Source organism: Acartia tonsa, chromosome 10, assembly GCF_053477335.1.
Source record: "Acartia tonsa isolate MP-2025a chromosome 10, ASM5347733v1, whole genome shotgun sequence".
Lineage (NCBI taxonomy): Eukaryota > Metazoa > Arthropoda > Copepoda > Calanoida > Acartiidae > Acartia > Acartia tonsa.
In genome coordinates, this window is record NC_137269.1 from 13,076,601 (window position 1) to 13,103,976 (window position 27,376).

Here is a 27,376-nt window from a genome sequence, read left to right on the forward strand (position 1 = left end):
AATCTTTGGACGATGGAGGACGTGTACGCCGAGCTGGCCGCGCATATGTTCAACAAGGCAGATTCGAATTGCGCAGATAAATTACCGTGGATTTATGACTTGGGCCTACTAAATCTGACCTCAGCCCATCTGTAGGTGAGATGGAGTAATGAAACTTGCTGGAGATACTATCCGATACCTAGTGAAAACACTAGAAAAGACTAGAGCTCTCTATCCCAGCTGACTTGGCTGTAGTACTCCGACAAAGTGGATCGTGGTAGATTTTAAGATGTCACAAACGTCAAAAATCTTGAAAATTTCTCGGTTCTTGACTTCAGGGGCCCATATGGAACCTTGATACTCGTTTTAGACTATGTATTGCGCTGATAACCCTATCTTAATCTTCGTGCCATTTTTAAAAAAGTATAAAACGTTGTTCTAGCTTAACTGTGGCCCAAATAAGAGCCGCCGTGTCAAAGGGCAGCTTTATAGATGGGTTAATTTGGATCCTGCTGTTACTCACTCCTTAAGGAGATGTGACCTCTTAGAATCCCCGATCTTAATCCAATGGACTTTTGGGCCTGGAGCGCCATTAAAGCATGAACCAATAGACGCGCCCATACCAAAAAGACCTCTCTCATTGCTCCTATCATGGAGAACTTCGCCTGCTTGAACAGGGACATGGTGACCAGGGTCGGCGGGCGGTTCAGGGGGCGGGTAGAGGCGGTGATTAAGGCTGGCGGCGATTTTATTGAATAATCTAATAGTCATATACCTAGGTTGCTTCCCAGTTTTTAAAATTCTATAAAATCTTTAAAATTTACGATTTTATGTTTATTTGTTTAAAAATAAGAAAAAGTCCGGATTTATGTGGTGCACCCTGTATATCTTAAATAAGTAGTGGATGTAAGTTGATTCGTTAAAGATATTGATAACATTTTTGTACCCAAATATTGTATATCGACTACTTCTGTAAGATGTATAATCTAGTTTCAAAGGCGTATTATGGACTTTTTCTTAGGGTAGTTCATGTCGCGAAAATTTTCCACCCTTCCCCATAAAAAAAATCTTGCATTAGGAATGCTTGTGTTAGATTTTCCCCCTCTTAAATATTTTTGCTGTACATGAATTTATAACCCCATGAAAAATTATCCTAATACGCATTTGAGAACTAAGTTAAATTGGAAATTAATGATGATTGGAATGCGTAGTTAATCTTGTTAAATAATACTTTAAGCATATTGAAAATGTTATAATTATAATTTCAGAAATAGAACTGGAATTACCTTGTAGGAATGAGGCTCAGGTCAGAATTTTTATTTTTAGTAGCGAAGCTACTCTTTAGTTCATTTTGTCTGTCCGTCCGTGAAGCTATACGGGAAATTTGATTTTCTCTGCTTCTGTTAAGATAGACAAATGATAATTCTGGCGAAGATACACTGTATCAATTAGCATCCAATAAATAATTTACTTAGTCTGTCGGACATGCTTCAAAAGACATAAATATTTATTTTTTAAAAGGTTTTGTGATTTTTTTCTTTGATCTATTGCAATTTATCTATTTTTTGTTTCCTTTCTTATTACAAGTTTCAAATTAAACATAAGAAATTATAAAACAATTTTTTGTCTAGGTAGGTATTGTTTGTTTGTGGCCTGCTAGTTGCCTTGACTAGCGGTCATGTGAACTTATGTCAAGTCATTTTTTGTCTAGGTATTGGTTGTTTGTGGCGCTGCTAGTAGCCTTGACTAGTGGTCATGTGGACGAGAACGGGGACAGTGATGAGGCCACTGTTGAGGTGGAACAGACTGAGGGAGAGGATATTGTCACAGTAAGTTATTTAAAATTTTGTTCATGATGATCTCAGAACGGCTGTATTGATTGAATCGTACTCTACCTATAGAAAAAGTTTTCTTAGAAGTTTAGTTTATTGTTACTAACCATAATTAAGACAAGCTTACCAAAAAAATTTTATTCTCAAATGATTTAAAATTGTCAAATTTGGTGAGAAATAGGGGAAAAATCGTTGTGAGACGGCGATTATCGTCGGCGGCGGCTGTTATGTCGCCCTTATTTCACAGTTCCTAATTGTACCGAATTAAAGCAACTTCTACCTAACAAAATTTAAGTTTTGCGAAACTTTTTTTGATCCATGGTGTTTTAAGTTTTGTTCCTTAAAGTGGCAGTTTAGAATTGCGTTTTAAAAAAAGTAAAATAATGATTAGTTTAGTGAAAGTACCAAATATTTTGTTATTTTGTTTCAGGTGGAAACATTGGAAGACATCCCATACATGTCACCGGAATCCAACCATGAATATTATTTTGAAGAACATTTCGACAATCCCTCAGTTCTCGGCGGCAAATGGATAAAATCACAGGTTGGATGTTTTAAACAATGTCAATGTATTTTTTAGAGATGGCAATCCGTCAAATTTTTGGACCGGATTCGGATTCTTACAAGAATCCGTCGAAAAAAAAATCGCGGATTCCGGATTCTTATTTTTGGCGGATTTCGGATTAAAAAATTAAGTGCTACTTATGTCCTAAAAATTAATAATCTTGGTGTTCTCTATAATTCACTTCCGAGAACCAGATTTAAAAGATTTTATATATAATGATGATAATCTTTGCTTCAAAAAGGGGGAGTTGAAAGAAAAAACTCAATACGCTAATTTTAGTCTACCAATTAAGAATCCGAATCCGCTATTAAAATACGGATTCCGGATTCGGATTTCAAAATTGACCAAAATTGGGCGGATTCTGGATCCCGGATTCGGATATGGATTGCCAACCCTAGTAATTTTCTTTCCATCTTTTTTATTTAGTTATAAAATATTTAATTTCTAGTATCCTTTAGTAGCGAAGATTCTCAATCTCTATATTTCACTTTGTCCGCCATTCTGTAACGCTACAGAGTAAATGTGATTTCCCCGTCTGCAATTTAAGACAACAAAATTTTTTATATAATCTAACCTTTAGACAAAGGGGGGTGGGTCAATGCTCAACAAGGTACTTTGTGTAAAGCGGCGAGACGATGTCATGGAATACTTTTTCAGGCTAAGAAAGATGGAGCCGAAGACACCATTGCCAAGTATGACGGTGAATGGGCTATTGAACAGCTTCTCAAGGATCCCTTAACAGGTAAGGTCACAAGGTCACATGATTATTGTAACAAAGCTACCCAATTAGTTAATTTGTCGGTTTTGTTGTCTTAGTGTCTGTCAAACTGTTGCATTTTACTTCTACTGTGATTGCTTAAAAGGGTTTCAGTTAAAACTATGGAATTTAGGAGAGGGGGGAGGGGCTATTAAAGATTATATTATGTACTACATTTTGCACCGAAGATACGAAAATAATTTCATATTTTAATGCACCTAAGAAAAGAGGGAATCTAAAAAATGGGAATTCTCAATGATGTATGAAAGGGGAGAGAGGAACTAATATATTAATTGATAATTTCTTCAGTTTACAATTGTTAAATTATAATTTCATTACCTTTTTTCTATATCTAGGTGATTATGGACTGGTACTAAAAAGCAAAGCTAAACATGCAGCTGTGGCCGCTAAGCTGAAGAAACCTTTCCAGTTTACGGACAGACAGATTGTCATCCAGTATGAAATTGCTTTCCAGGTAATTCAATTATTTTTTTGCTTTTTCATTTCAAATCTTGTTCTAAAAGCTGCGTTTTTGTCTCTCAAATAAAACACTCGACTGAAGTTGCCAAAAGGATGAAAACATTTGTTAACTGACAGAAACATTCTTGCAGGGTAAAATAATTTTTTTCTAGAAGAATGAAGTTATATATTATTATAGTATATTCAGACTTCAGTGGATAAAAATTATGCACTACCTAATGAATGATCATTTCCATGAGACAATGAAAAAAGAGACAGTTGAGTTAATAAATTGAACTATTAACTATAGAATTATAAAAAGTAGAAAAAAATATGTCTTATCTATTCTCACCAGACTTTAATTTGGTATTAGAAATATTTTAAATAACATTTTGTTTGCAGAACGGTCAAGATTGTGGAGGAGGTTACATCAAGTTGTTGAGTGAGACACCTGGAATGGATCTAAGACAATTCAATGACAAGGAATATTAGCTTTATCCTTAAAAACAAGATAATTTTACGTGAATTAATCCGAGGGGACATAAAAATTAATTTTAGTACAAATTCTTCATTATAAATTCGCATCTATGAATTGGAATGAAGAGTAATTTATCGTCCATTTTCTTTCCCTGAAACACTTTATAACTTAAATTCTGTTGTCGTAAGTTACGTAGTATGGGATGGAATTTCATGTGTCTAAACAGAAATAAAAATCTTAATATACTTTGGACTGTAAGTTACATTGTTACCCAAAGTTTAATTAACATAAAAACTTTTAAATATTGTAATTGAATTTTGGTTGGTTGTTTCTAAACTATTAGCTTACAAAGAGAGTGGTACGTTTCTGGTAAAATCCGTAAAGGTTATGTGTTATAAGTTAAAAACAGTAGTAGAACGATAAAAATTTTATGTTAACTTTAAAAAAAAAATGTTGTCTATAGTTCTTTTCAATAAGAAATACACATATTTAGTGAATATTATCGTTCTACTACTATTTTTAAGCCTTAAAACACACACCTTTACGGATTCTACTAGAAACCTACCCCTCTCTTTTTTAACCAGTAATTTTAAATTCCAAAAAGGATATTTTTTCATTTGGGAATGGATGTATATTTTATTTCGTCTATTGTCTTATCCTTTCAGATCCCTGTCAAGGATGAACATTTCCTGATAATGTCTCACCTTATTAATCAGAGAAAACATCTGACAATCTTAAAACCCTTGTAAGGTAGCTTCACAACCTTCTACTTATTTTGATTTTAAGTAAAAATATATAATGTGTAGGAATATGATATGAAAAAAAAATGTTCCGATCCTGAGCTTTAAGAATTCGTTATTTTTGTTTCAGTATTTGCGAAAAATTTTAGGGAGCGTATGATCAGAAATGAAACAATTTATGCAGGCTTGCTTTGTTTCTCATGCATGGGTGTGCCTCTGGTCATCTAAAAATATCGAGATTTATATTGTACACATAGCACAATCCCTAATATTGTGTATTAGTAAAGCTAATGTATTGATAATACAGACTCCGTACACAATTATGTTTGGTCCGGATAAGTGTGGCAGTGACTCCAAACTTCATTTCATCTTCAGACACAAAAATCCCATCACTGGTGTCATGGAGGAGAAACATTGCAACAAGGTAATTTCAGGGGGAGAGCTGGAGGGAACATTAGACCGTAAATTACATTGAGCTGGATCTTTAAATCATTTCAATGGTGCGCCAAATCGGGGTGCGCCGAATTTTAGCCAATCACAGCGCGGTATTTCGTAAAATGCTGTGCTCTTATTGGTGGAAAGTTGGCTCACCCCGATTTGGCGCACCATTGAAATGATTTAAAGATCCAGCTCTGGTACCCTAAATTTTTTAACCACCTTGTCTTATTGCAAGGCTCAAACACTGTTGGTACTTTTATTGAACTTTAATGGGTTAGTTTTAAATTAGTAGTGTCAAAACTTTTCAACCAATTTTGTCTCTCATCTTTAGGGATATTGTAGAATAAAATATATCAATATGTCGTCTATTGTCCAATCCCCTAATATCTTTAAAATTTCTAGTTTAAGGATACAGCTAGGTATTTAATTTAATAAAAACACCTTTACAGTAAGAAAAATCATCCACAGAATAACATTAAAATATTTTTTTCACGTTTAGGTTGAAGGTAAATCCCGAGCATCCCTGGAGGAGATATTCAAGGACAAGAAGCCCCACTTGCTGAGGCTCGTGGTCAGGCCAGACAACTCCTTTGAAATGAGCGTCGATCAGGTAGGGTCAAACAATATATAATATTTGTTTATTTTGTAGGGTCATGCAATTTTTACAGCTTGCTGTGAATTTCTAATGTATCATGTTTGAGGACGAAATTGGAGTGAGTGGTAAGGGTCCGTCACTTTGCGCTATAGTAATAATTTGTGGCGGTTCTTTTTTTGCAGATTCTTCTATTTTCAATTTATTTTAACAGGCAACTTGTAACATGCTAACAAAATTTTATTTAAAAAGATTCATTTTACTTTTAGACTGTTGTGAACCATGGTAACCTTCAAGATAACTTTATTCCGGCGGTCAATCCACCAGCTGAAATTGATGACCCTAAGGACAAGTAAGTTTGTTTTGATTCTTAACTGTTTAACATGCAGTCACCCATTTTTTATGATTTTCTAATCTATTTAAGAAAGTTTCACAAGAATAAAGTTTCAATGAAGATGGAAATATATATACCTAATCAAATAAACTTTAATTAAGAATGCCAGCTGACTGGGATGAGAGAGAAAAGATCCCCGACCCAGAGGCCGTTAAACCCGAGGATTGGGATGAAGACGCCCCCCGCAAAGTTCTTGACGAGAGCGCCGAGAAACCCGACGGTTGGTTGGACGACGAGCCTGATATGATCCCAGATCCTGATGCGACAATGCCCGATGATTGGGACTCCGAGATGGATGGTGACTGGGAGGCGCCGTTGATTGACAACCCCGCCTGCAAATCTGCCCCAGGATGTGGAGCTTGGTCCCAGCCCCTCATTGATAATCCTGCTTACAAAGGTCAGATTTATTTATTCTCTGTCAAATCTATCATTTTTTAATGCCTGTATAAACTCGTTTAACCATTCATTAACTAAAAAAGTAGGAAGATAATTTTGACTCGATTTTTAAAAGTAACAGTTTTTAAAACTTACCACTAATAATTTCATAAGGGTTAATTTTGTTTAAGTTATCATTGCTTCAATGCTTGGGGTTTTTATCGTCCATTGCCTCATTCATTAAATTAAGATCAATGAGTTTCCATGTCTTTAAGGGGGGGGGGGGGGGGGGTTTAATGCAACCATCTCGTAATCAATGTATAAATGGCACTTAGAATTCGAATTTCGATCTCAAATTTTGCATGAGTAATCCTTGGTAGGTCTATTTTCCCTAAATCGAACAAAAAGTTGGAAAAGTAACGGCTGGCAGCTGACAGCTCAGCCGTTTAGCCGTTTTTTGCCTATTTTCAGGGCAAATTCATCATTAATTTTAAACATATTTTTGGTTTAATTCATGTTAAATGATAGCAATAACCTTTTTTTTTTAAATTTCTATTACCAGCTGCTAAACGGCTAGAACCGGCTGAAAACGGCTGGGAGCTGCCAAGAGTATGAAGTTGATAGGGCATGTGACATGTCTAGGGGTAGGTTTTTATGGTTGCTGAGCTCAAAAATGCTATCAAAAATAGTAGCAGCTTATCCATATGGTAGCTGGGTAACGGCCGCTGCTGAGCTGGGAGCGGCCAAGAGTAGAATGTGTAGATAGGGCTTGTGACGTGTCTAGGGGTAGGTTTTTAGGGGTTCTTAGCTCAAAAATACTACCAAAAATAGTGGCCGCCCATCCATATGGCAGCTGGGTAACAGCTGCAGCTCACCTTGGAGCGGCCAAGAGTAGAATGAGTAGATAGGGCTTGTGACATGTCTAGGGGTAGGTTTTTAGGGGTGCTGAGCTCAAAAATGCTACCAAAAATAGTGGCGGCCCATCCATATGGCAGCTGGGTAACAGCTGCAGCTCAGCTGGGAGCGGACAAAAGTAGAATGAGTAGATAGGGCTTGTGACGTGTCTAGGGGTAGGTTTTTATGGGTGCTGAGCTCAATACTACTACAAAAAATAGTAGCCGCCCAACCATATGGCAGCTGGGTAATGGCCGCAGCTCAGCTGGGAACGGCCAAGAGTAGAATGAGTAGATAGGGCTTTTGACGTGTCTAGTGATAGGTTTTTAGGGGTGCTGAGATCAAAAATACTACCAAAAATAGTGGCCGTCCATCCATATGGCAGCTGGGTAAACGGCCGCAGCTCACCTTGGAGCGGCCAAGAGTAGAATAAGTAGATAGGACTTGTGACGTGTCTAGGGGTAGGTTTTTCGGAGTGCTGAGCTCAAAAATACTACCAAAAATAGTGGCGGCCCATCCACATGGCAGCTGGGTAACAGCTACAGCTCAGCTAGGAGGGGCCAATAGTAGAATGAGTAGATGGGGCTTGTGACGTGTCTAGGGGTAGGCTTTTATGGTTGCTTAGCTCAAAAATACTACCAAAAATAGTGGCCGCCCATCCATATGGCAGCTGGGTAACATCTGCAGCTCAGCTGGGAGCGGCCAAAAGTAGAAAAGTAGATAGGGCTTCTGATGAGCTTGGCACCTATAAAAACTTACACCTCTTTGACACATCACAAGCTATGTCTTAAACGTTTACTTTTATCTGTTGATAACTGTTCTCAGCCAATTTCAGCCGTTTAACAACTAAATCAATACATTGATAAGGTGTTGTTATTAATAATATAAAATGACAATAGTGTATTTATACTGAAATATTCAATATTTGGTTATCCTTCAATAGTTCCAATAGTCAATGAGTCTTAAATAACGGCTTACTGCTAAGCTTAGCTGTTACCCAGCTGCAATATGGATGGGCGGCCACTTTTTTTGGTAGGCAGTATTTTTGAACCTACCCCTAAACACGTCACAAGCCCTATGAACTCATTCTAGTCTTGGCCGCTCCCAGCTTAGATGCAGCTGTTACCCAGCTGCCATATTGATAGGCGGCCACTATTTTTGGTAGTATTTTTGAGCTCAGCACTCAATAAAACCTATCCCTAGACACCTCACAAGCGCTGTGTACTCATTCTACTCTTGGCCGCTCCCAGATGAGCTGTAGCTTTTACCCAGCTGCCATGTGGATGAGCCGCCACTTTTTTTAATAGTATTTATGAGCTCAGCACCCCTAAAAACCTACCCCTAGACACGTCACAAGCCCTATCTACTCATTCTACTCTTGGCTGCTCCCAGCTGAGCAGCGGCCGTTACCCAACTGCCAAAGGATGAGCTGCCACTATTTTTGATAGCATTTATGAGCTCAGCAACCATAAAAACCTACCCCTAGACATGTCACATGCCCTAGCAACTTCATACTCTTGGCAGCTCCCAGCCGTTTTCAGCCGGTTCTAGCCGTTTAGCAGCTGGTAATAGAAATTTTAAAAAAAAGTTACCCAGCTGCCATATTGATAGGCGGCCACTATTTTTGGTAGTATTTTTTAGCTCAGCACCCAATAAAACCTATCCCTAGACACCTCACAAGCGCTGTGTACTCCTTCTACTCTTGGCCGCTCCCAGATGAGCTGTAGCTTTTACCCAGCTGCCATGTGGATGGGCCGCCACTATTTTTAATAGTATTTATGAGCTCAGCACTCCTAAAAACCTTCCCCTAGACACGTCACAAGCCCTATCTACCCATTCTACTCTTGGCCGCTCCCAGCTCAGCAGCGGCCGTTACCCAGCTGCCATATGGATAAGCTGCCACTATTTTTGGTAGTATTTTTGAGCTCAGCACCCATAAAAACCTACCCCTAGACATGTCACAAGCCCTATCTACCAATTCTACTCTTGGCCGCTACCAGCTGAGCTGCAGCTGTTACCCAGCTGCCATATGGATAGGCTGCCACTATTTTTGGTAGCATTTTTGAGCTCAGCAACCATAAAAACCTACCCCTAGACATGTCACATGCCCTATCAACTATTCTTACTCTTGGCAGCTCCCAGCCGTTTTCAGCCGGTTCTAGCCGTTTAGCAGCTGGTACAAGAAATTTTAAAAATGGTTATTGCTATCATTTAACATGAATTAAACCAAAAATATGTTTTAAAAAGTTGATTCCTACGTAATTAATGATGAATTTGCCCTGAAAATAGGCAAAAAACGGCTAAACGGCTGAGCCGCCAGCTGCCAGCCGTTACTTTTCCAACTTTTTGTTCGATTTAGGGAAAATAGACCTACCAAGGATTACTCATGCAAAATTTGAGATCGAAATTCGAATTCTAAGTGCCATTTATACATTGATTACGAGATGGTTGCATTAAAAAAAAACCCTTTTTTTTAGTTGAAATGGAAAACGCATAGGTATTATTAAAAATTTACTTCAGGTAAATGGTACCCAGAGTTGATCAACAACCCCAACTACAAGGGCAAGTGGAAGCCCCGCAAGATCGAGAACCCTGACTACTTCAACGACGAGCATCCCTTCAGGATGACCTCTATTAATGGAGTGGGTATCGAGCTGTGGTCCATGTCTGACAACATCTACTTTGATAACTTGTTGATTACTGACAATGTACTGCATGCTAACAAGTATGCCAGTGATACATATGAGCTGAAGATGAGCAAGATTGATGCAGCCACTGGTGGCATGTTCAAGTAAGTGGGCGCTTTCATACAAAGTAACTTGTTAACCATTGATCCCCTCCCTCATTTTAAATAGATAGCAAATAAGGGTGGTAGTATTACGTTCATTTGTAAATTAATTTGGGTCAGAATAGGTAGTTTATATTAAGCACTGCACCACTATGGTAAATCATAGGGGAAATCTTAGAAAAGGATATTTTGATTAATTTGAAAATAACATAAGTAGCACTTAAAAATTATTATTTCTTCCATGGAAAGAGATTTATTATATTTGGTCATTTTACAATGTTTAGGCTATTTTATTACCTAATAAAAATGGAATTTTCTTTTTGTTAGATAGGTAAAAATAAAAGTATTGTTTTGTTTTATTAGTATAACATGTAACCACTAGGAGAATTCTGGATTACAGTAACAAGAACCCATGGCTGTACGCTGTATATGTTGTCCTGGTTGGTCTACCTGTCGTTCTAATTGTTACCTTCTGCTGCTATGGTGGTCAGGATAAGAAAGGTATGTAAGGGATAAGTTGATTTTTAGATGTTATACGTAGCCATTAATATGTTTCATAGGTATGTTTTAATGTTTTTATTTTTGTAGCATTGCTGACACACCAAGTAAATTACATACTAGATGCTCATTGATCTAGGAAATTTGTACGAAAAAATCAGCTTCCATCTCGAAAAGAAGCCGAGAAAATAACATTTCCCCGCATAGCTTTGTCCGACAGATACGCAAATTGAATTACAGAGTAGCTTTGCTAGTCCATATAAAGAATTCAAGCTTTGTAAGATATTTAATTTGTACTTTTTTAGTTGGAAAAGACGCGCTCAATAACCCCAAGAAGACTGACGCACCCCAAGATGACGACCAACAAGATAAGGAGGGAGAAGAGGAAGCTGAGGAGGAAGAAGGGGAGGGGGAGGAAGAAGGAGAAGCGGGAGATGGGGATGAAGGAGAAGGGGAGGAGGGGGTAGAGGAAGAGGAGGAACAAGTGGAGGTGAGACAGACAAGAGGGGGAGGCGCAAGAAAGAGAAGAGCTAGAAAGGAGTAGGCGAAAAGGTAAGATTTATTATTTTATTTTTTTCCCATAAACGAAGCTAAGCTTTTCTTCCGTCTTAGAGGTTGATAGGTATTATTATGCGGAGGAGGTTTAGGAATTTAATTTTGAAAATTTGAAAACTTTATTTATAGGGGCACTTGAGGGTATAGAAAACGTAAAAAAATTGTGGTTGACTATTTTCTACAGGCGATTTCTTTTGGGAGGGGGGGGGGGTGTAGAGGATATCTTTGCAGGGCTGGGGCATCGCAAATATAGGTTTCGTATGGGTTAGGGTTAGGGGGAAAAACTAGCCTCTTCTCCCTTAGTTTTGATAGTCAGGTTGTATGTCGGTGCTCGAAAGGCAAATTGAGGGAAAGCCCAAACAATTTTTGTTAATTATTTCAGGCTGTGAAACACAATAGACAAGGACAAAGCCTGTGCATTGGTTGTGCAGCCATCCCCGTCAAAACTCTGTATTTATCCAACTTGTTAAAGAAATACCTACCTACATACCGATAGCCCAATATCTTAATCATAAGCGCGATACATCATCTATGTAATGATATAGTTTAAGCTTTTATATACAATGTCTTATTATGTTTTATGCAAGTATGTATTGTATACATAAAACTTTATACACAATTCTTTTAAAAAGTTTATTTAGGATTCTAATATTTGTTTATAAAACATCAAAATTGTCTATAAAATTAGTACCTAAAGGTTTTTTCTAAAAGTTTAGATATTCAAAATTGTTAATAAACATCGAGCTTTGATTGTTATTTATAAATTGATTTTGTGTTTTTTGTTTTGTTAATTTGTTGCAATATTAAAAAATTTGGAAATATGTAATTTTAAGCACCTTTTAAATGAAAAATAGGAAAGACTCTAAAACACTTATGTAAACAATTACGATATTAGAATTCATTTTGTATTGTTAATTTTATTGTGATTATCTAAATATTAATGATTAAGATAGTACAGTTTCTTCAAAATGTTATATGACAATTTGTAGAAATATCTAAACATATTATTAAGCTTTTCAAGCTTGTATACAAGTGCTTTTATAATATGTATTTTATGAAAATTAATTTGTCTAATAGTATTTTGATTTTTTGGATTATCTCTAGTTTTTTTTGTTGTAAATTTAAGTATCCATCTAGTAACAAAATTATTATGTAATTCTTTGTTTTAGCAATATTTGTTTTTATAAACTATGCAATGTATTTAATTTTTTTACATTTTCAATTACTAATTATTTTATAAATCCATTTTTTTTAAATCAGGCATTTAAGTTTGCAATTTAAAACCAAGTTTATATAAAAATTAACCAAAGTTTGTTCTGCTTATTTTAAGGTTAAAATTAGAACATTTTTTTTATTAATACTTTTGCATAGGGAATTCATTACTTTTCTTGTTTTGTGTCGTCATTGTTTTTGTTTTGGTATATTAAGCGTCTTTTTTAAGTTTCTAAGTAAATTCCGTTGATTTCGTGTAATTTCCAATTTCAGAAAGGGAAAGAGGGAAAAAATTTAAAAATGGCGAATGTACCGGCGGCAGCCCTTGTTAACAAACAAAGGCGGCATTTTATAGGTAAAGTTTTCTTTCATACAAATAACATAACAATCCACCTGCATATATTGAAATGCATTTTCAAGCAACAATCAGCTTTGATGGCTAAAGGATACATTTAAACTTATTTCCAAGTGGAGATCTTTTGTAGTGGATTGTTGCAAGTTTTTTTCTAGCGGCGATTTCTCTTGGTAGGGTTGAGGTATCCCCTTCTCCCAAAAGTAATAGTTAAGTTATAGATCTTCTCGTGACGTATAAAGATTTTTAGATATAAGCTACATAAAGACAGACAGACAAACATTCTGTTACTTTTATATAAGAATATCTGAGATCTAAAGGGATAAGACAATGGCCGATAGATTTGTGTACATACTCATTAATGATAAACAAAATTATCCCTTCTGTACATAGTAATTGGTGTTTGAAACCTTTAAAAACACTCAACTTAATGAACCAACCAACCAAAATTCATTTCAAGTCCTTAAAGTTGTTCAGCCAACGAATAAGAAAACGTTATTATAAAACTTGAGGGGCTAGTGAAATAAGTAGCCCAATGTCTCCTCCCTCCCTGTAAGAAGATGCCTTTCACGAAGTATTTTTCTATTTAGGTATGCCTGCCCCTCTTGGTTACGTGGCTGGTGTTGGTCGTGGTGCCACTGGTTTCACTACTAGGTAACAACAGGAGTCTCAAGGGATAGGACAATGGACGGTAAATTAAAATACACCCCCAATTATGGTAAACCAATTTTAAACTTTAAACCAATAATTTTTTGCCTGTTGAAGGAATAATTTTGTTCATTGGAGATAATTATACATCAATTTATCGTCCAATTGTATCACCCTTAAGATGCTTTACATAATAGGTATACAACATATTTATTTAAGAGTTGGTTATGCATCTGGATTCCTCTGGAACTTGAAGGAAAAGTGGGGGGGGGGCGTGTTTCGAACCTCCAGTTTTAATTTTAGCGTTAACAAGGAGATAAAAAAACATTTTATTCAGAGAACCTTTTCCCTTGAGGTGGTGGAGGTACCATCCCCCAAATTACATAAAAATGCCCTTCGGATCTATGAGAAGCTTTACAGTAAAAGTGAACCATGTTGATTCGGGCCTTAGCGTGATTCTTCGGTACAAACAGACAGACATTCTGTCACTTTTATATAAGGATAATTTGAATCATCAGGTCAGATATTGGTCCAGCTAGAGAGGCTACAGATGTATCAGATGAGACACCAGGTTCCTAACTATACTATATATATATAATCTATATTATCAGGTCAGATATTGGTCTAGCTAGAGAGGCTACAGATGTATCAGATGAGAGGCACCAGGTTCCTAACTATACTATATATATATAATCTATATTATCAGGTCAGATATTGGTCTAGCTAGAGAGGCTACAGATGTATCAGATGAGAGGCACCAGGTTCCTAGCTATACTATATATATATAATCTATATTATCAGGTCAGATATTGGTCCAGCTAGAGATGCTACAGATGTATCAGATGAGACACCAGGTTCCTAAATATACTATATATATAATCTATATTATCAGGTCAGATATTGGTCCAGCTAGAGAGACTACAGATGTATCAGATGAGACACCAGGTTCCTAACTATATATATATAATCTATATTATCAGGTCAGATATTGGTCCAGCTAGAGAGGCTACAGATGTATCAGATGAGAGACACCAGGTTCCTGCAAAGAAAAAGAAAGATGATGACGAAGATGTAAGTATTTTATTTCAGGGATAGGAAAATGAGCGATAGATAGATTATTCCCAACGTTCATAAACAAAATTTTGGGTGGGAAAGTTTCGACAGTGACACTACTTGTTTTGAACTAACTAACCAAGATGTAATAATTTTCCCAAAGTTTAAGTCAACGAATGAGGCAATGTATTTTAAACTTATGGTTACTTGTGTAATTTGAAGTCCCATATCTTATCCCTCCTTGAATAGATTCCGTCACTCCTCCTGTCTGAATGTATATCATATAAAAATCGTCTTTGTTCATTTATCTATAATATTCTCCACCCTGGCCCTCTTTAATTCTTTCCCCAGTAGTAAAAATATGAAATATATCCTAATTTTAATGTCCCCCCCCCCCCCCGAAAAATGTAAATTTCTGTAATATAATAATATTTTAGGAGGTAGATTTGAATGAATCAAATTTTGACGAATTCGCCGGCTACGGTGGATCTTTGTTCAGTAAGCATGATCCTTATGAGAAGGATGACGAGGAAGCCGACGAAATTTACCAGGTAGGATTTTTAATCTGTTAACCTTTGTTTCAAGGTTCTTTATTTATCTAGTTGAAATGCATCTTTCTACAAGGATGTTTAGTTGAGAGATCATTCTATCCACTTGATTTCTGGCATGATATGGATTCCTAGGATTTAGGTATACAGTTCTAAGAAGAAGCATTTCTATATATGTTTAATACTGAATGCTTTATGTTACTCTATGTTAATGTTCGTTTGTCTGACTTTCTGATTTATTAAGCTTCGCTTATAAGTTTCAACCTTGTTTAATAAGTTACTAGTTTAAGCTATGGCACATCTTGCAAGCTTTACTATTGTTTAAACCATCGATGGCGTCTCTAGCATTTAGGGAGAAAGGAAGTGTAGTTAATTTCCTAAAACCATCCATGGACCATGGACCCAAAGCTTTTCTAAAAAGGAGAACTCAATCGGGTCGTTGGCTATTGAGATCATAACGGACAATAAAAAAGCCTTTGATATAATAGGGTAAATTTTGTTGCTTAACATTTTTTTCTTAGGCCATTGACGATCGTATGGACGAGAAGAGAAAACAATACAGAGAAGAAAGATTTAAACGAGAAATAGAAAAATATCGTCAAGAACGGCCAAAAATTCAGCAGCAATTTTCAGATTTAAAAAGAGATTTAGATGCGGTAAGAACTTAAATTATTTATATTTAAAAGCGACGTTAATTTAAGATTCAAAATATTTCTCAGTAAGGAAATTATTTGAAGAAAATATTATTTTCATGGCTGCTTTTCAAAATAAGACAGCATATTTTTTTAGTTAAAATTATAATTGAACATACTGTATATAATTTACTTTGTCCGTCGGTCTGTCAGTCATGAAGCAAAAGAATAAATATTAAAACACATATTAAAAGTTTCGTGATTACCCCCCCCCCCCCCCAACAAAATCATTCTTTATTTGTGACCACAGAACAATGAACATCTGCCCATGTCCATGATTTGTCGGTTATGAAGGTAATCATCCTTGTTTCTTAAGGTATCCGCAGAGGAATGGAACGCTATACCTGACGTTGGAGACTCAAGAAACAGAAAGAAAAGGCTGGCAGGGCTAAGAGAAAAATACACACCCATATCAGATAGGATTCTGGCCAACAGTTTAGGTCAGTGGTTATAAGTATTTACTACTATTTAGAGATCTTAAGGAATAAGACAATGAATGATTAATGATAAATATTCCCCATGATGAAAAACAAAATTACCCTTTCTGTAGATTACAATTTTTGGTTAAGTTGAGTAGTACCCAAAGTTTTGAGCTAAATTCAGAATAAGTGGTTTAAAAACTTTTTGTAGCAGTCTGTTTCCTCCCTGATTAACCCTTTTCTCAATCGAATTATCTAATTATTATTTTTAATTAAGGTGGAGGAGTGTCCAGCACAATAAATCCTTCCAGCGGCCTTGCCAGCGTTATTCCTGGCATGCAGTCAGCTATACCTGGCACCATGACAAATATAGGTAATTATAGAAAGAAGGTACCTAATTACTTTCCGCGTATTTCCGAAACATTGATTGTAACCTTTAAGTCGAATGCTCTTATTTAGTCAAACTGTTCATAATTATGACCTAATTAACGCTAAGCATACTTTACGAAAAATACTCGAAAGAAATGGCCACCTTTATTTAATTAGTTTTAATCTATTTTTTTTATACATATATCAGGGGTGTATATTCTGCATAAGATTTATTTTTTTTTCCCGGCTACAAAATTTTTTATTTTTTTTTCCCCCCTAGTTTTTTCTCTCCTAGTAGGGGGGAAAATGAAAAAATATTTAAAGAACTCTATATTTTATTTATTTTATCCCTCATACCACACTTTTTTTTAGTTTTTTTCTCCAAGGAGGGGGGGAAATGGAAAAAATGTTTTCAGTTTTCTTAATTTTTACATTTTTTTTCCCTGCAATCACTTATTTTTTATTCCCCCCCCCCCCCCCCCCCCCTTAGCCGGGGATCCCATGCAGAATATACACCCCTGACATATATTTCCTATTAGCTGCATAGCTAAACATATGTATTTGAAATAAATATTAAATAAATCTAAATACTAGGTATGTTGACACCTACTGGCGACCTTGATTTGCGTAAGATTGGTCAGGCCAGAAATACTCTTATGGACCTGAAACTTAAACAATCCAGTGACAGGTACAATTCTTTACCAGCTTTAGCTTCTAAAGTACTCTTTAGGTCACAATAACTTTAGTAGCGCAGCTACTTTATGAGTCAGGTACGCGAGAAAGGGTGGCAAGAGTCGACTCTTAACCTACAATTTTCGTTCTAAAAATAAAATTTACACTTACACACAGATAGTCATGTTACTTTATAAAAGGACGACACAACCTTACGAATATGAAAATTATTATTGTTACTATCTACATTGTTCTGATATTGTTCTTTTAATTTAGCGTAACTGGTCAAACAGTTGTGGACCCTAAGGGTTACCTCACAGACTTGCAGTCCATGATACCCACACACGGCGGTGACATCAACGATGTTAAGAAGGCCAGGCTGCTGCTGAAATCTGTGAGAGAAACCAACCCACACCACCCGCCTGCCTGGATTGCCTCTGCAAGGCTGGAAGAGGTCACTGGCAAGGTGCAGGCTGCCAGGAATCTTATCATGAAAGGTAGAATTTCAAGATTGTTGACAGCGCATAAATTATAAGTTTTGATGCTCCTATAATACAACAGTACAGATTTATATATTTTTTTATTCCCCTATTTATATAAAGTTTTAAATACTTTGTTTTTGACGGAAAGCATTGCTTAGGTTGTGAGGTATGTCCCAAGTCAGAGGACGTCTGGTTGGAGGCCATCAGGCTCCAGCCGCCAGAGGAGGCCAAAAAGGTGGTCAAACTGGCCGTCAGTCAGAATCCAGCCTATGTTAGGATCTGGATTAAAGCCGCTGAATTGGAGGTCGAAGCTAGGGCTAAACGTAAAGTCTTCAGGTAAAAAAAGAACCATTGTTAAATGTTAGCCCCTCACCCCTTTTAAAAATAAATTGAAAAAATTTGAGTGGGGATTAGTCTTTCTTTCTTTCTTTGTTTATCACTTTTATCTCAGGTCAATTTATATTTGGGTACATATACTTATAGTCGAAACATAACTAACTAACGTCTTAGAAGCGAATATTCTTATTTTCTAGTTCTAACCAAATTTGCTTTTTTTGTATTATTAAGATCGATGTATTTCTAATTTGACAGATGGTTTACAAAAGCTTTACTCTCTAAATATATGTCTCCATTTCTAGACTAAAAATCAAAGACATAATTTTTGAAAACAATGAAAATTGTTATTTCCAGGAAAGCTTTGGAGGCCATTCCCAACTCTGTTCGTCTCTGGAAGGCCGCTGTTGAGTTAGAGGAACCTTTTGATGCTAAGGTTTTACTAAGCAGAGCTGTAGAATGTTGTCCTACCAGTACGGAACTTTGGATAGCTCTAGCAAGGTAAGGTTAGGGAGTTAATGGGTTCGAATCTCTACCAAAAATGCAGCATATCAACTGAAGACGTTAAAATGACTTGGCAAAAATGGGCAACTTTTTACCATGCACAGCTAAGACTTCCAATCTTGTGGTTGGCTGCTTTTGCAATAGTTGGGATGTTGGTGCTTTGGGACCTATTAAAAAGATCTGGCCCTACGTTGTTATCAGAATATTTGAATATTTATCAATATTCTATCTTTGTACACCAGGAAATTTAGAGCTGAAGTAACTCAAAAATAAATTTCATTTAGATTGGAAAATTACGAGAACGCACGTAGAGTGTTGAACAAGGCGCGTGAACACATCCCCACAGACAGACAAATCTGGATTACAGCCGCCAAGCTGGAGGAGGCAAATGGAAATGAGAAGATGATTGATAAAATTATAGGTAAGCTAGCCTACTCAAGGATCTATTTAGTATGGGAGAGAACATTGGACTGTTATTAATACTGGTTAATTCGTTGGTTTTCATTTGTTGTTCATAAAATCCTTGTTGGTACTAACTATTAGTGTCAAAACTTTTCAACAAATGATCCAAAGAATTTTTTTCCAGTATAGACAATTTATTGTCTATTGTCTTAACCTTAAGATCCTTGCTTTTCTCTCTCCCTTCTCTCTCTCTCTCTCTTCCTTATTCTACACATCTCTCTCTCTCTCTTTCCCTCCTCTCTCTCTCTCTTTCCCCCTCTCTCTCCCTTTTCTTCCTTCTCTCTCCCTCTCTCTATTTCTTTATCTATCTATGGTTAAGTTATCGATTAAATCTAAAGAAAAAAACTAAGTACTTCTTAAATTATGTCTAATGATGCCTAAAATTTTTTAAGGTCGTGCCATCAGCAGTTTGACAAGCAACGGTGTGGAGATCAACAAGGAGATGTGGATGAAGGAGGCCATGGACGCTGAGAAGGGAGGCAGCATTCTTACCTGTCAGTCTCTAATCAGGTAACATGTCTTTGCAGATAGACATATTGTTTTTTCAATAAATATAGTAGATCTAGATCCCTATTTAGTAATTGTGACCAATAAGAACACCTAACGAACAATCCATCTATATTATTGGTTAGAACGTGTACACAGTTGGAACTATTCAATGTTTTTTAATGATTCACCGTTCAGCACCAATTTACGGTATTAAAGATCTGGAAGCCTAAACATCTTGTCCTATTTCCAATCATTTTTTTCAAGAATTATCTTTTTTACAAAGATATACCTACATTATTTGTATCTTTAGTATTATAGGTGATAAAAAAAAAGTTATGTTAATTTTGTTCTACAATCTGCTGAGCTCTGACATTCAACCTTTTTCTAGACACGTTGTTGGCCACGGAGTTGAGGAAGAGGACCGGAAGGACACCTGGCTGGAGGATGCTGACCATTGTATCCAGCAGCAGGCACCTGAGTGTGCCAGGGCCATCTATGCACATTCCCTGTCAATATTTCCAGGTAAATAATCTCTTTTCAGTTGAGCATCAAAATATACAGGTAGTGCTTTTTAATCTGAGATCTTAGAGGATAAGGCAATGGACTTTAAATTACATGAATTCTCTATGATGATGATAAGCTTAATTACCCCTTCTTAAGATAAAAAAAATTAGTTGAGAAGTTACAGTACTAGTTACAACTAAACTACGGGGCAATTAGAAAAAAATATCACCTAACCTCACCTAATGTAATATGCAAACGACAATCTATTAACTTTATTTTTAAAATACGGTGGCCGGGGGTCTTTTCTGTGCTCTACAAGATTCTTTGTGTGAAAGCAATGAGTACCTGGACTAAAATATGGGTTCGGTGAGTTAAATTTTTTCTTTTTTCAGGCAAGAAATCAATCTGGATCAAGGCAGCCTACTTTGAGAAGGATCATGGCACCCGCGACAGCCTGGAGAGCCTGCTGCAGAAGGCTGTGGGCCACTGCCCTAAGGCGGAGGTGCTGTGGCTGATGGGGGCCAAATCCAAGTGGTTGGCGGGTGACGTACCAGCGGCCAGGTATATTTATTATTTAGAGTTGATTATCTCAGTAATGTAGGAGACATAACACTGTAAAGTATATTAGTATCCAAAATTTTTATAACCTTACTTTCTCATTCGTTAGCACAAAAACTTTGTGTACTTATAGTGTCCAAACCTTTCAACCAATAATTTTAATATACTGAAAGGTTTTCTTATCAGCATTTTTACGTTAGAATACCTACCTTTCATTGGCACCCCTTATACCTCAATTTAAAAGAAATCCACCTTTGTGGGTGTTTTTAGCTTTATCATACATCACTAATTGCACTAAGGGTGTTTTACTGGATTCGTTTATTGTAGGAATTATTTCATTTTCTATTTAATTTCTACCTATTCTTTATCAGCTAAATCCAATAACGAAATTAATTCGTGAAAAAATCACAAAACCTATACGTGTTCTTCAGCTGTCGTTGGGGGGCAACACATCGTAAAATTGACGACCTCTCCATTTGTCCCCCCATATATTATTTTAGATTTAATTCGCTTGTTGTTAAACCCTATTCCTGATTCTTTATACTAAAGTCTTCCGTAAATGGTGTTAACTGAAGTATTCATTTAGGTCTATTTTACAGTTGGCTTTCAAAGCTAATCCTAACTCAGAAGAAATTTGGTTGGCTGCCGTCAAATTGGAATCAGAAAATCAAGAATACACAAGGTAGAAAACTATCCTTTTTACTTTTAATGAAATATGTACTTAATTATTAATAAAACAAAGAGGAAACATCCATTAAAGCAAAGTTCAACAAATTGAAAAGCGATAACAAAAAGTAACATCATATAGTTATATCTAATGGTCATTGGAATTAATATTTAAAAAATTAAGTAAATGATTATGTTTATCATATCTATAGAAGTAAAAAATCCTCATATTTAAAATAAATATATGGACTATCTCTATAGAGATAGTACTCTTTCTAAATAGGACAATTCTTATTTTCCATACGGACGGACCGACTCTAAATGTAGAAAAGCTTTGATTAAAAATAAACATGCAATCAATTTAGTCGATAGGTAAAGATTTTAACTGACCCCTTATCCCTTAAGTGAAGGGTTATATAATTTATAATTATCAAAGTTGATACTATATATGATCATATTTGTTTTCTTTTTGTCAAAATGTAATATTTAGAGCACGCAAGTTGTTGGCCAGGGCTCGAGATAGCGCCCCTACATCAAGAGTTTTCATGAAGTCAACAAAATTGGAGTGGGCTCTTAATAACATTCAGGTTACTTGCTTTTACTAATGTCACTATTTGTTTAAACAAAAATTTATGTCTGGTAGGAATCCCTTTTGATTTTGGCGGATTATTGTGTCTGATTGTCCATCTAGGGTTATAAATCTATTAAACAAATATTTTATGTAAGTGTTTTTTTGACATACAGACAACGAAGGTTATGATTTTTGGACTGTAGATTATCACTGGTATCCAATGTTTTATGTTAGGTATCATATTCGTTGACTGAAAAACTTTAGGTACTTTTATTTAGTTTTGATTGATTTATTCTCAATTAGCAGTGTCCATACATTACAACCACTTATAATTGGGAATGTATGTTAATTTATCATCCATTGTCATATCTTTTAAGATCTCTTAATTTTAGGAAGCGTACAGTTTGGTAAAAGAAGGATTGATCCAATTCAAAGATTCTGACAAATTATGGATGATGAAAGGACAACTCGAACAATTTAGGTAAATTTTTATATTAATATAATACCTATCTAAAATCGGGTGGCGGGGGTCGGGGCTTGCGAAAGTTGCTCCCTCCATGAGGGGGGGGGGGGGGTAAATGGTGTTTTTTTTGGGAGGTTGGTTAAACTCTCCTCCAAAATAGTTCTAACTAAACCTTTCCAGGGCCGATGAGAATCTACATTGTAAAGTACAATCATATCTTATTTTGTTCAGTTTGAAGCAGATCGAATTGGCACGAAGTACTTACACCGAGGGCACCAAGACCTGTCCGTCCTCCATACCTCTCTGGACACTTCTAGCAGATCTAGAACTTTCTCTCAAGAACACAACTAAGGTAAACAAACAGGAGATTGACGATAAATTGATCTTACAACTCTGATGTATAGAAATATATCATTGGTAGGGGAAAAAGGATAGTGTTGTAGATTATTTTGATTGCACTATTTATTACTGTAGTTAAATATTAGGATGACATTTTTTTTTGCTCTATGTTGTTAGTCTTAATGAAGTATCTACCTACCTTTCTATACTATTTAAAAATGTTAGTGACTAGAATATAAGTATCAGTGCTGAAAAGGAGCGAGTGCCCATTGATTGATACCTATCAAAAAGTAGTTTTCAAACGTCTAGATGTTATTAAATATTATTTCTTAATAGGCAAGATCTGTAATTGAGAAGGCAAGATTGCGTAATCCCAAGAATCCAGAATTATGGCTCAAATCTATCAGAATTGAATTAGAAGCAGGTATTCATTATTTCAATATTTATAATTGGTGGTTGCGCCCTCTAAAAATATATTTACAAGCCAACTAGCGATTACATTTTAGATAAATTGGAAGCATTTGATTTGTATTTAAAATACCGATATCAAATTACCTAAATTAAAATCTAAAGAAACAAATGCCCTAAATACAATATTATTCATTTAAGGTATGGAAGATATAGCTGCAGCAGTATTAGCCAGATCGCTACAGGAGTGTCCCAATGCTGGTCTCCTCTGGTCAGAAGCCATTTTTATGGCACCAAGGCCACAACGCAAGACTAAATCTGTTGACGCATTAAAAGTAAGTTTTTTAATCCTTAGAAAAATTGCATGATATAGTTTTCACTTTTTCCACCAATTAAAAAAAATATGTTTTTCCTTCCCATTAAAAAGTTAGTTTCAAAAATTTATTTCTACCTAGAAATTTAATGTAATTGTACAAATAATTAAGTATAGATGCATAAGACAGCCAGACAGCTACCTGGCCCAAGTGGCAGTGACTCTTTTCGTTTGTTAGCAAATTGCTTTCTTTTCTTTTGTAAGGACTCGGCTGTGTTTCAATTTCTAACGCTATTAGCAATTATAACGTTTTTACACGAAATGACAATTATCTGATTTTTCATTGAAAAGAGGCATTAGTTTTCATGATAACTAATCTTGTTTAGAAAATGAAGTTAAGAAATATACAACATTTTTTTGTAATCCAACCCCTAATATATCAAGAGTGAGTGGGCTGGTGAAAACATCAACATTTATTACACAATATGATAGTATGTACTTACAAATAGTCTAATAGTCAATCTAAATTTTAGCATAGTGAGCATGATCCTAATGTTTTGTTGGCTGTGTCTAAACTTTTCTGGTCTGAGAGAAAACTCCAGGTAATTTTTTGTGCTATCGTTGAGAACTAACTCTTTTAAAAGCTCTTAATAGTAGCGAAGCTACTCTATATTTTAAAATATTCGTTTTCTCGAAACGCGAGGAAGGGGATAATGGACTGTAAATTATACTGGGGCCCAAAGTTTTATCCCTTATCGTCTTATCTAGGGTTGGGCCGGATATCCGGCCGGATATCCGGCCATTTTCAATATCCGGCCGGATATTGAAACTATTCGGCCGGATATCCGGCAATATAATCTTTTATATTTCACAACAAAAATCTCTGTTTTTTTAAAATCTTCAATGGCTTTAATTTTCTTATTATTGAAGCTAGAAGAACAATTTTTTCTGAATATGTTTATCTTTATGTAAATTTTATATTAGAAATCTCAAAACATAAATTTTGGCGGTGGCAGCAGTACTTGGCAGCTGCCAGCCGCAAACCGACGGTTGGCAGGTAAACGGCAACAGATTTTATGAAATTGTAATATGTCATGAAGATATATAAAAAAGCCTAAGTTTAAAATTTGAAATCTTCAAGTAAAAATTTGTGGTCACAGGAACCGTTTAAAGATATCTGGAGACCTGGTGGTTCAGGACTTGCAGGATTATACCTGGAACCTGAAATCGACTTGAACACCTATATTACATATGAGGATGTACGACTATAGAATATTTTAGTATTAGATAACATGAAATGCTTTGTTTAAGTAAAAAAATATTTTTACTTTTTACCTAAATGACCTTACCAGATTTGCTGGTATCCTGTGCCCGCCAGGAAGGAGGTATTAAATAAAATTTCAACTCTCAGTTATGTGTCATACCCATATTTCGAAAGTCACTCAGTTATAGCCCTCTACCTTTTATACACAGAAAATGGGATAGAAAAAAATCAGAGGGTGGGGGGTAGGCATTCAACGCCACCTCCCCGCCAATCCTCCAACCGTTAGAGATTGATATTACAGATTGAGAGTAGTATTAGTTAATTAGATTTATTTACTAAGCTTTTTTTGTCTGTAGCAAAGGATCTTGCTAACTGCTGAACTGATATGGTTCTCCTTTAGAGTGAAGCTTCTTATAAGTCCCAGGGTGGTTTTAGGCTGTTTAATTTTTATAAAAAAAAGTTGTTGTAAGGTTTTAAGTTATTTTTCTGCACTTTCATGTCCCTTCTAATATATATCCCTAGATACTAGGGACGCAGACGCTAGTATAATATAAAACACCAGTTTATGAAGAAATTTTATTTGCGGGAATAGTCTCTTTCGTGGCAACGCCCTTTAAGGAGCAATTATTCGTATTTTCACAGTAGCGTATCTCCTATTTCTAGCCCCTTGCGGGGGACTCTAACCTTGCGGGGCCAATTGCCTTACCCGGCGGGGAAATCACCTTACCAAATATAACCTAACATAACCTAAAATAACCTATTAAAAGCAATTTAAAAAATAAAACGAATCGCCCCTTAAGATGCGTTGCCAAGAAAGGGACTATATCCTTTTTTGATACTTTAATATGTAGTAATTTGGCCGGTTATCCGGCCGGATATCCGGTAATTTGGCCGGATAACCGGATATCCGGCGTTGGCCGGATATCCGGCCGGATACCGGATATCCGGCATTTAAAATTAGCCGGATATCCGGTATCCGGCCAAAAAAATATCCGGCCCAACCCTAGTCTTATCCCTTAAGAACCCTGATATTTTTCAAGTCCAAGCTATTGATAACATCAAATGCTACTTATGGACATTATTGTTCTTTTTCTACTAGAAATGTCGAGATTGGTTTGCACGAACGGTCAAGTTGGAACCTGACTTTGGAGATGCCTGGATACATTTCTACAAGTTTGAGTTGTTGCACGGCACACCAGAACAACAGGTAATGGTCCAGGTTTTAGTAACTGGTGCTTTCACACAAAGTGACTTATTGAACATCTCCTCCCCCTCCCCTTTATTTTCAATTTATTTTAAAAACTAGAAGGGGTCATCAGTGATTGACATGCACCGACTTTTATTGTACGTCCATTTGTTTGTTACTCATTTGATAGGTTATTTGATTTACTTTAATACTTATCTACTTTATGAGACGAATTTGTGAAGTTCGCCTTTTGCCAAACTCACTTCATTTATACGTCGCACTGTCTGTCATTGCTTTCCTATTTACGGATTTGTCTAACTTTTTAAATCATTTTATTTGATTTATCATTCAATTTTGTGCTGCTTAGGGATATAAAAATGAAAGAAACTTTTAGAGCACCTATCTTTGAATCCCTGCTTTTCAAGTACTAAATTATAGCACAAAAAAGGGAGGAAAATTTCTGTCAGTTATTTCCTTAAAATTGGGTTCTTGCTAATCTGTTTAATTGACAAAAAAAGATTTATCATTTATTTTGTTTGTAGGAGGATGTTAAACGCAGATGTATCGCTGCCGAGCCAAGGCACGGCCCCATGTGGTGTAAATACTCTAAGGACATAAAGAACTGGCAAGAAAAGACAGAATTTTTCCTCCTAGCCGGAGCCAACAACCTCCTACCTCCGACATAAATTACAGAGTCAGCTTCATACTTTGTACCTTTATACATTGTTTTTTTCCCGGTCGATTTCACACAGAGTACCCTGTTAAGCACTGATAAGAACCCTTCCCCCCTCCCTTTTTTGAAAATAATGGGTGAGGAGTTTTATATTACTTAGTTAAGCAGGGTGTTGTTGGCCTAAAATAGGCGTTAACCATAGGAGAATAAAACTTTTTATTTTAAAAACAACGAGCGGGAGGTTATCAGCAAAAAACGAATACTTGGTGTGAAACTTACCGTTTTGTTTTTTCTTGAAAATTCTTTTAAATTTAAAGTGTGTGATAAGAAATGTTTCTAGCATAAAATTAAGCTAAAGCATAAACTTTTAAAATTGAATTGATCATGGATTTAAAGCAAAATCAAAATACAAAAAAAAATGAGCAAATTTATTATATTAAAAATGTATTTTGATACAATTTTGGTCAGAATACAAAAGAAACGGGATGGGTTATTATTATATATGTAAAAAAAAATATGCACTATTTATTAAACTTTCATAGTTTTTGGCTGGGTCTGAACGTGAAATAATTTATTAAATTATTTTCAATAAACCTAATTTTTTTATGCAATTGAGAAACAAAAACTCAGCTCTTGACTATAAGTTTTCAAATGCCACAGGCTTGAAATGTAGTGTAAACATGAATTGATTTTTGCAGAGGTGAAAAAATCCGTGGATAATGCCAGCCCTGATGGAGTCTGGACCTGAATATGACTCTGAGGAGGAGAGGAGGGACAGAAAGAAGACCAGACACAGATCTAAATCAAGATCCAGGTAAGCAGTTTCATTCCATCTAGAAAATATTGGCGCTT

General features: G+C 35.9%; 5 protein-coding genes across 13 annotated transcripts in view; 4 read left to right on the top strand and 1 right to left on the bottom strand.

The window, feature by feature from the left end:
* Window positions 1-1,250, top strand: part of LOC145329450 (uncharacterized) — a 9,239-nt gene extending 7,989 nt beyond the window's left edge. For 7 of the 8 annotated variants that reach the window (XR_013882917.1, XR_013882919.1, XR_013882918.1 and 4 more), the window contains one exon: window positions 839-1,250. The gene's annotated coding sequence lies outside the window, so the exon portion shown is untranslated. The remainder of the gene's footprint in view (window positions 1-838) is intronic. The other variant, XR_013882913.1, reaches the window with a different exon arrangement.
* LOC145329451 (alanine--glyoxylate aminotransferase-like) overlaps window positions 1-27,376 on the bottom strand; it is a 557,715-nt gene that overhangs the window by 75,211 nt on the left and 455,128 nt on the right. The gene's annotated exons all lie outside the window — the stretch shown is intronic.
* Window positions 1,149-12,832, top strand: LOC145329447 (calnexin-like). 2 transcript variants are annotated; one of them, XR_013882911.1, is made up of 15 exons: window positions 1,156-1,285; window positions 1,691-1,808; window positions 2,242-2,355; window positions 3,034-3,118; window positions 3,490-3,608; window positions 3,995-4,073; window positions 5,116-5,234; window positions 5,748-5,858; window positions 6,110-6,192; window positions 6,336-6,631; window positions 10,024-10,294; window positions 10,674-10,792; window positions 11,095-11,341; window positions 11,727-12,541; window positions 12,716-12,832. XR_013882911.1 is itself a non-coding variant. In XM_080173596.1 (14 exons), the coding sequence occupies exons 1-13, from the start codon at window positions 1,275-1,277 to the stop codon at window positions 11,331-11,333; spliced, it is 1,764 nt and encodes a 587-aa protein (XP_080029722.1). In that variant the 5' UTR covers window positions 1,149-1,274; the 3' UTR covers window positions 11,334-11,341; window positions 11,727-12,832. The 2 variants fall into 2 exon arrangements, 1 of the variants encoding a protein (XP_080029722.1); XM_080173596.1 differs by having other exon boundaries at window positions 1,149-1,285; window positions 11,727-12,832.
* Prp6 (pre-mRNA processing factor 6) lies at window positions 12,827-27,223 on the top strand. The gene is made up of 24 exons (XM_080173594.1): window positions 12,827-12,911; window positions 13,499-13,562; window positions 14,537-14,627; window positions 15,047-15,160; window positions 15,679-15,813; window positions 16,166-16,289; window positions 16,546-16,641; window positions 17,232-17,325; window positions 17,586-17,806; window positions 17,950-18,127; window positions 18,482-18,625; window positions 18,913-19,049; window positions 19,483-19,600; window positions 19,968-20,101; window positions 20,476-20,644; window positions 21,228-21,323; window positions 21,798-21,894; window positions 22,271-22,359; window positions 22,573-22,693; window positions 23,017-23,104; window positions 23,290-23,423; window positions 23,935-24,003; window positions 25,765-25,872; window positions 26,394-27,223. Exons 1-24 carry the CDS (start codon window positions 12,857-12,859, stop codon window positions 26,535-26,537), a joined length of 2,820 nt encoding a protein of 939 aa, XP_080029720.1. The 5' UTR covers window positions 12,827-12,856; the 3' UTR covers window positions 26,538-27,223.
* The window catches only part of LOC145329446 (U4/U6.U5 tri-snRNP-associated protein 1-like), a 31,305-nt gene continuing 31,125 nt past the window's right edge, over window positions 27,197-27,376 (top strand). Inside the window, exon 1 of the mRNA XM_080173595.1 lies at window positions 27,197-27,338. Coding sequence (XP_080029721.1) covers window positions 27,244-27,338 — 95 coding nt within the window. The 5' untranslated portion in view covers window positions 27,197-27,243. The remainder of the gene's footprint in view (window positions 27,339-27,376) is intronic.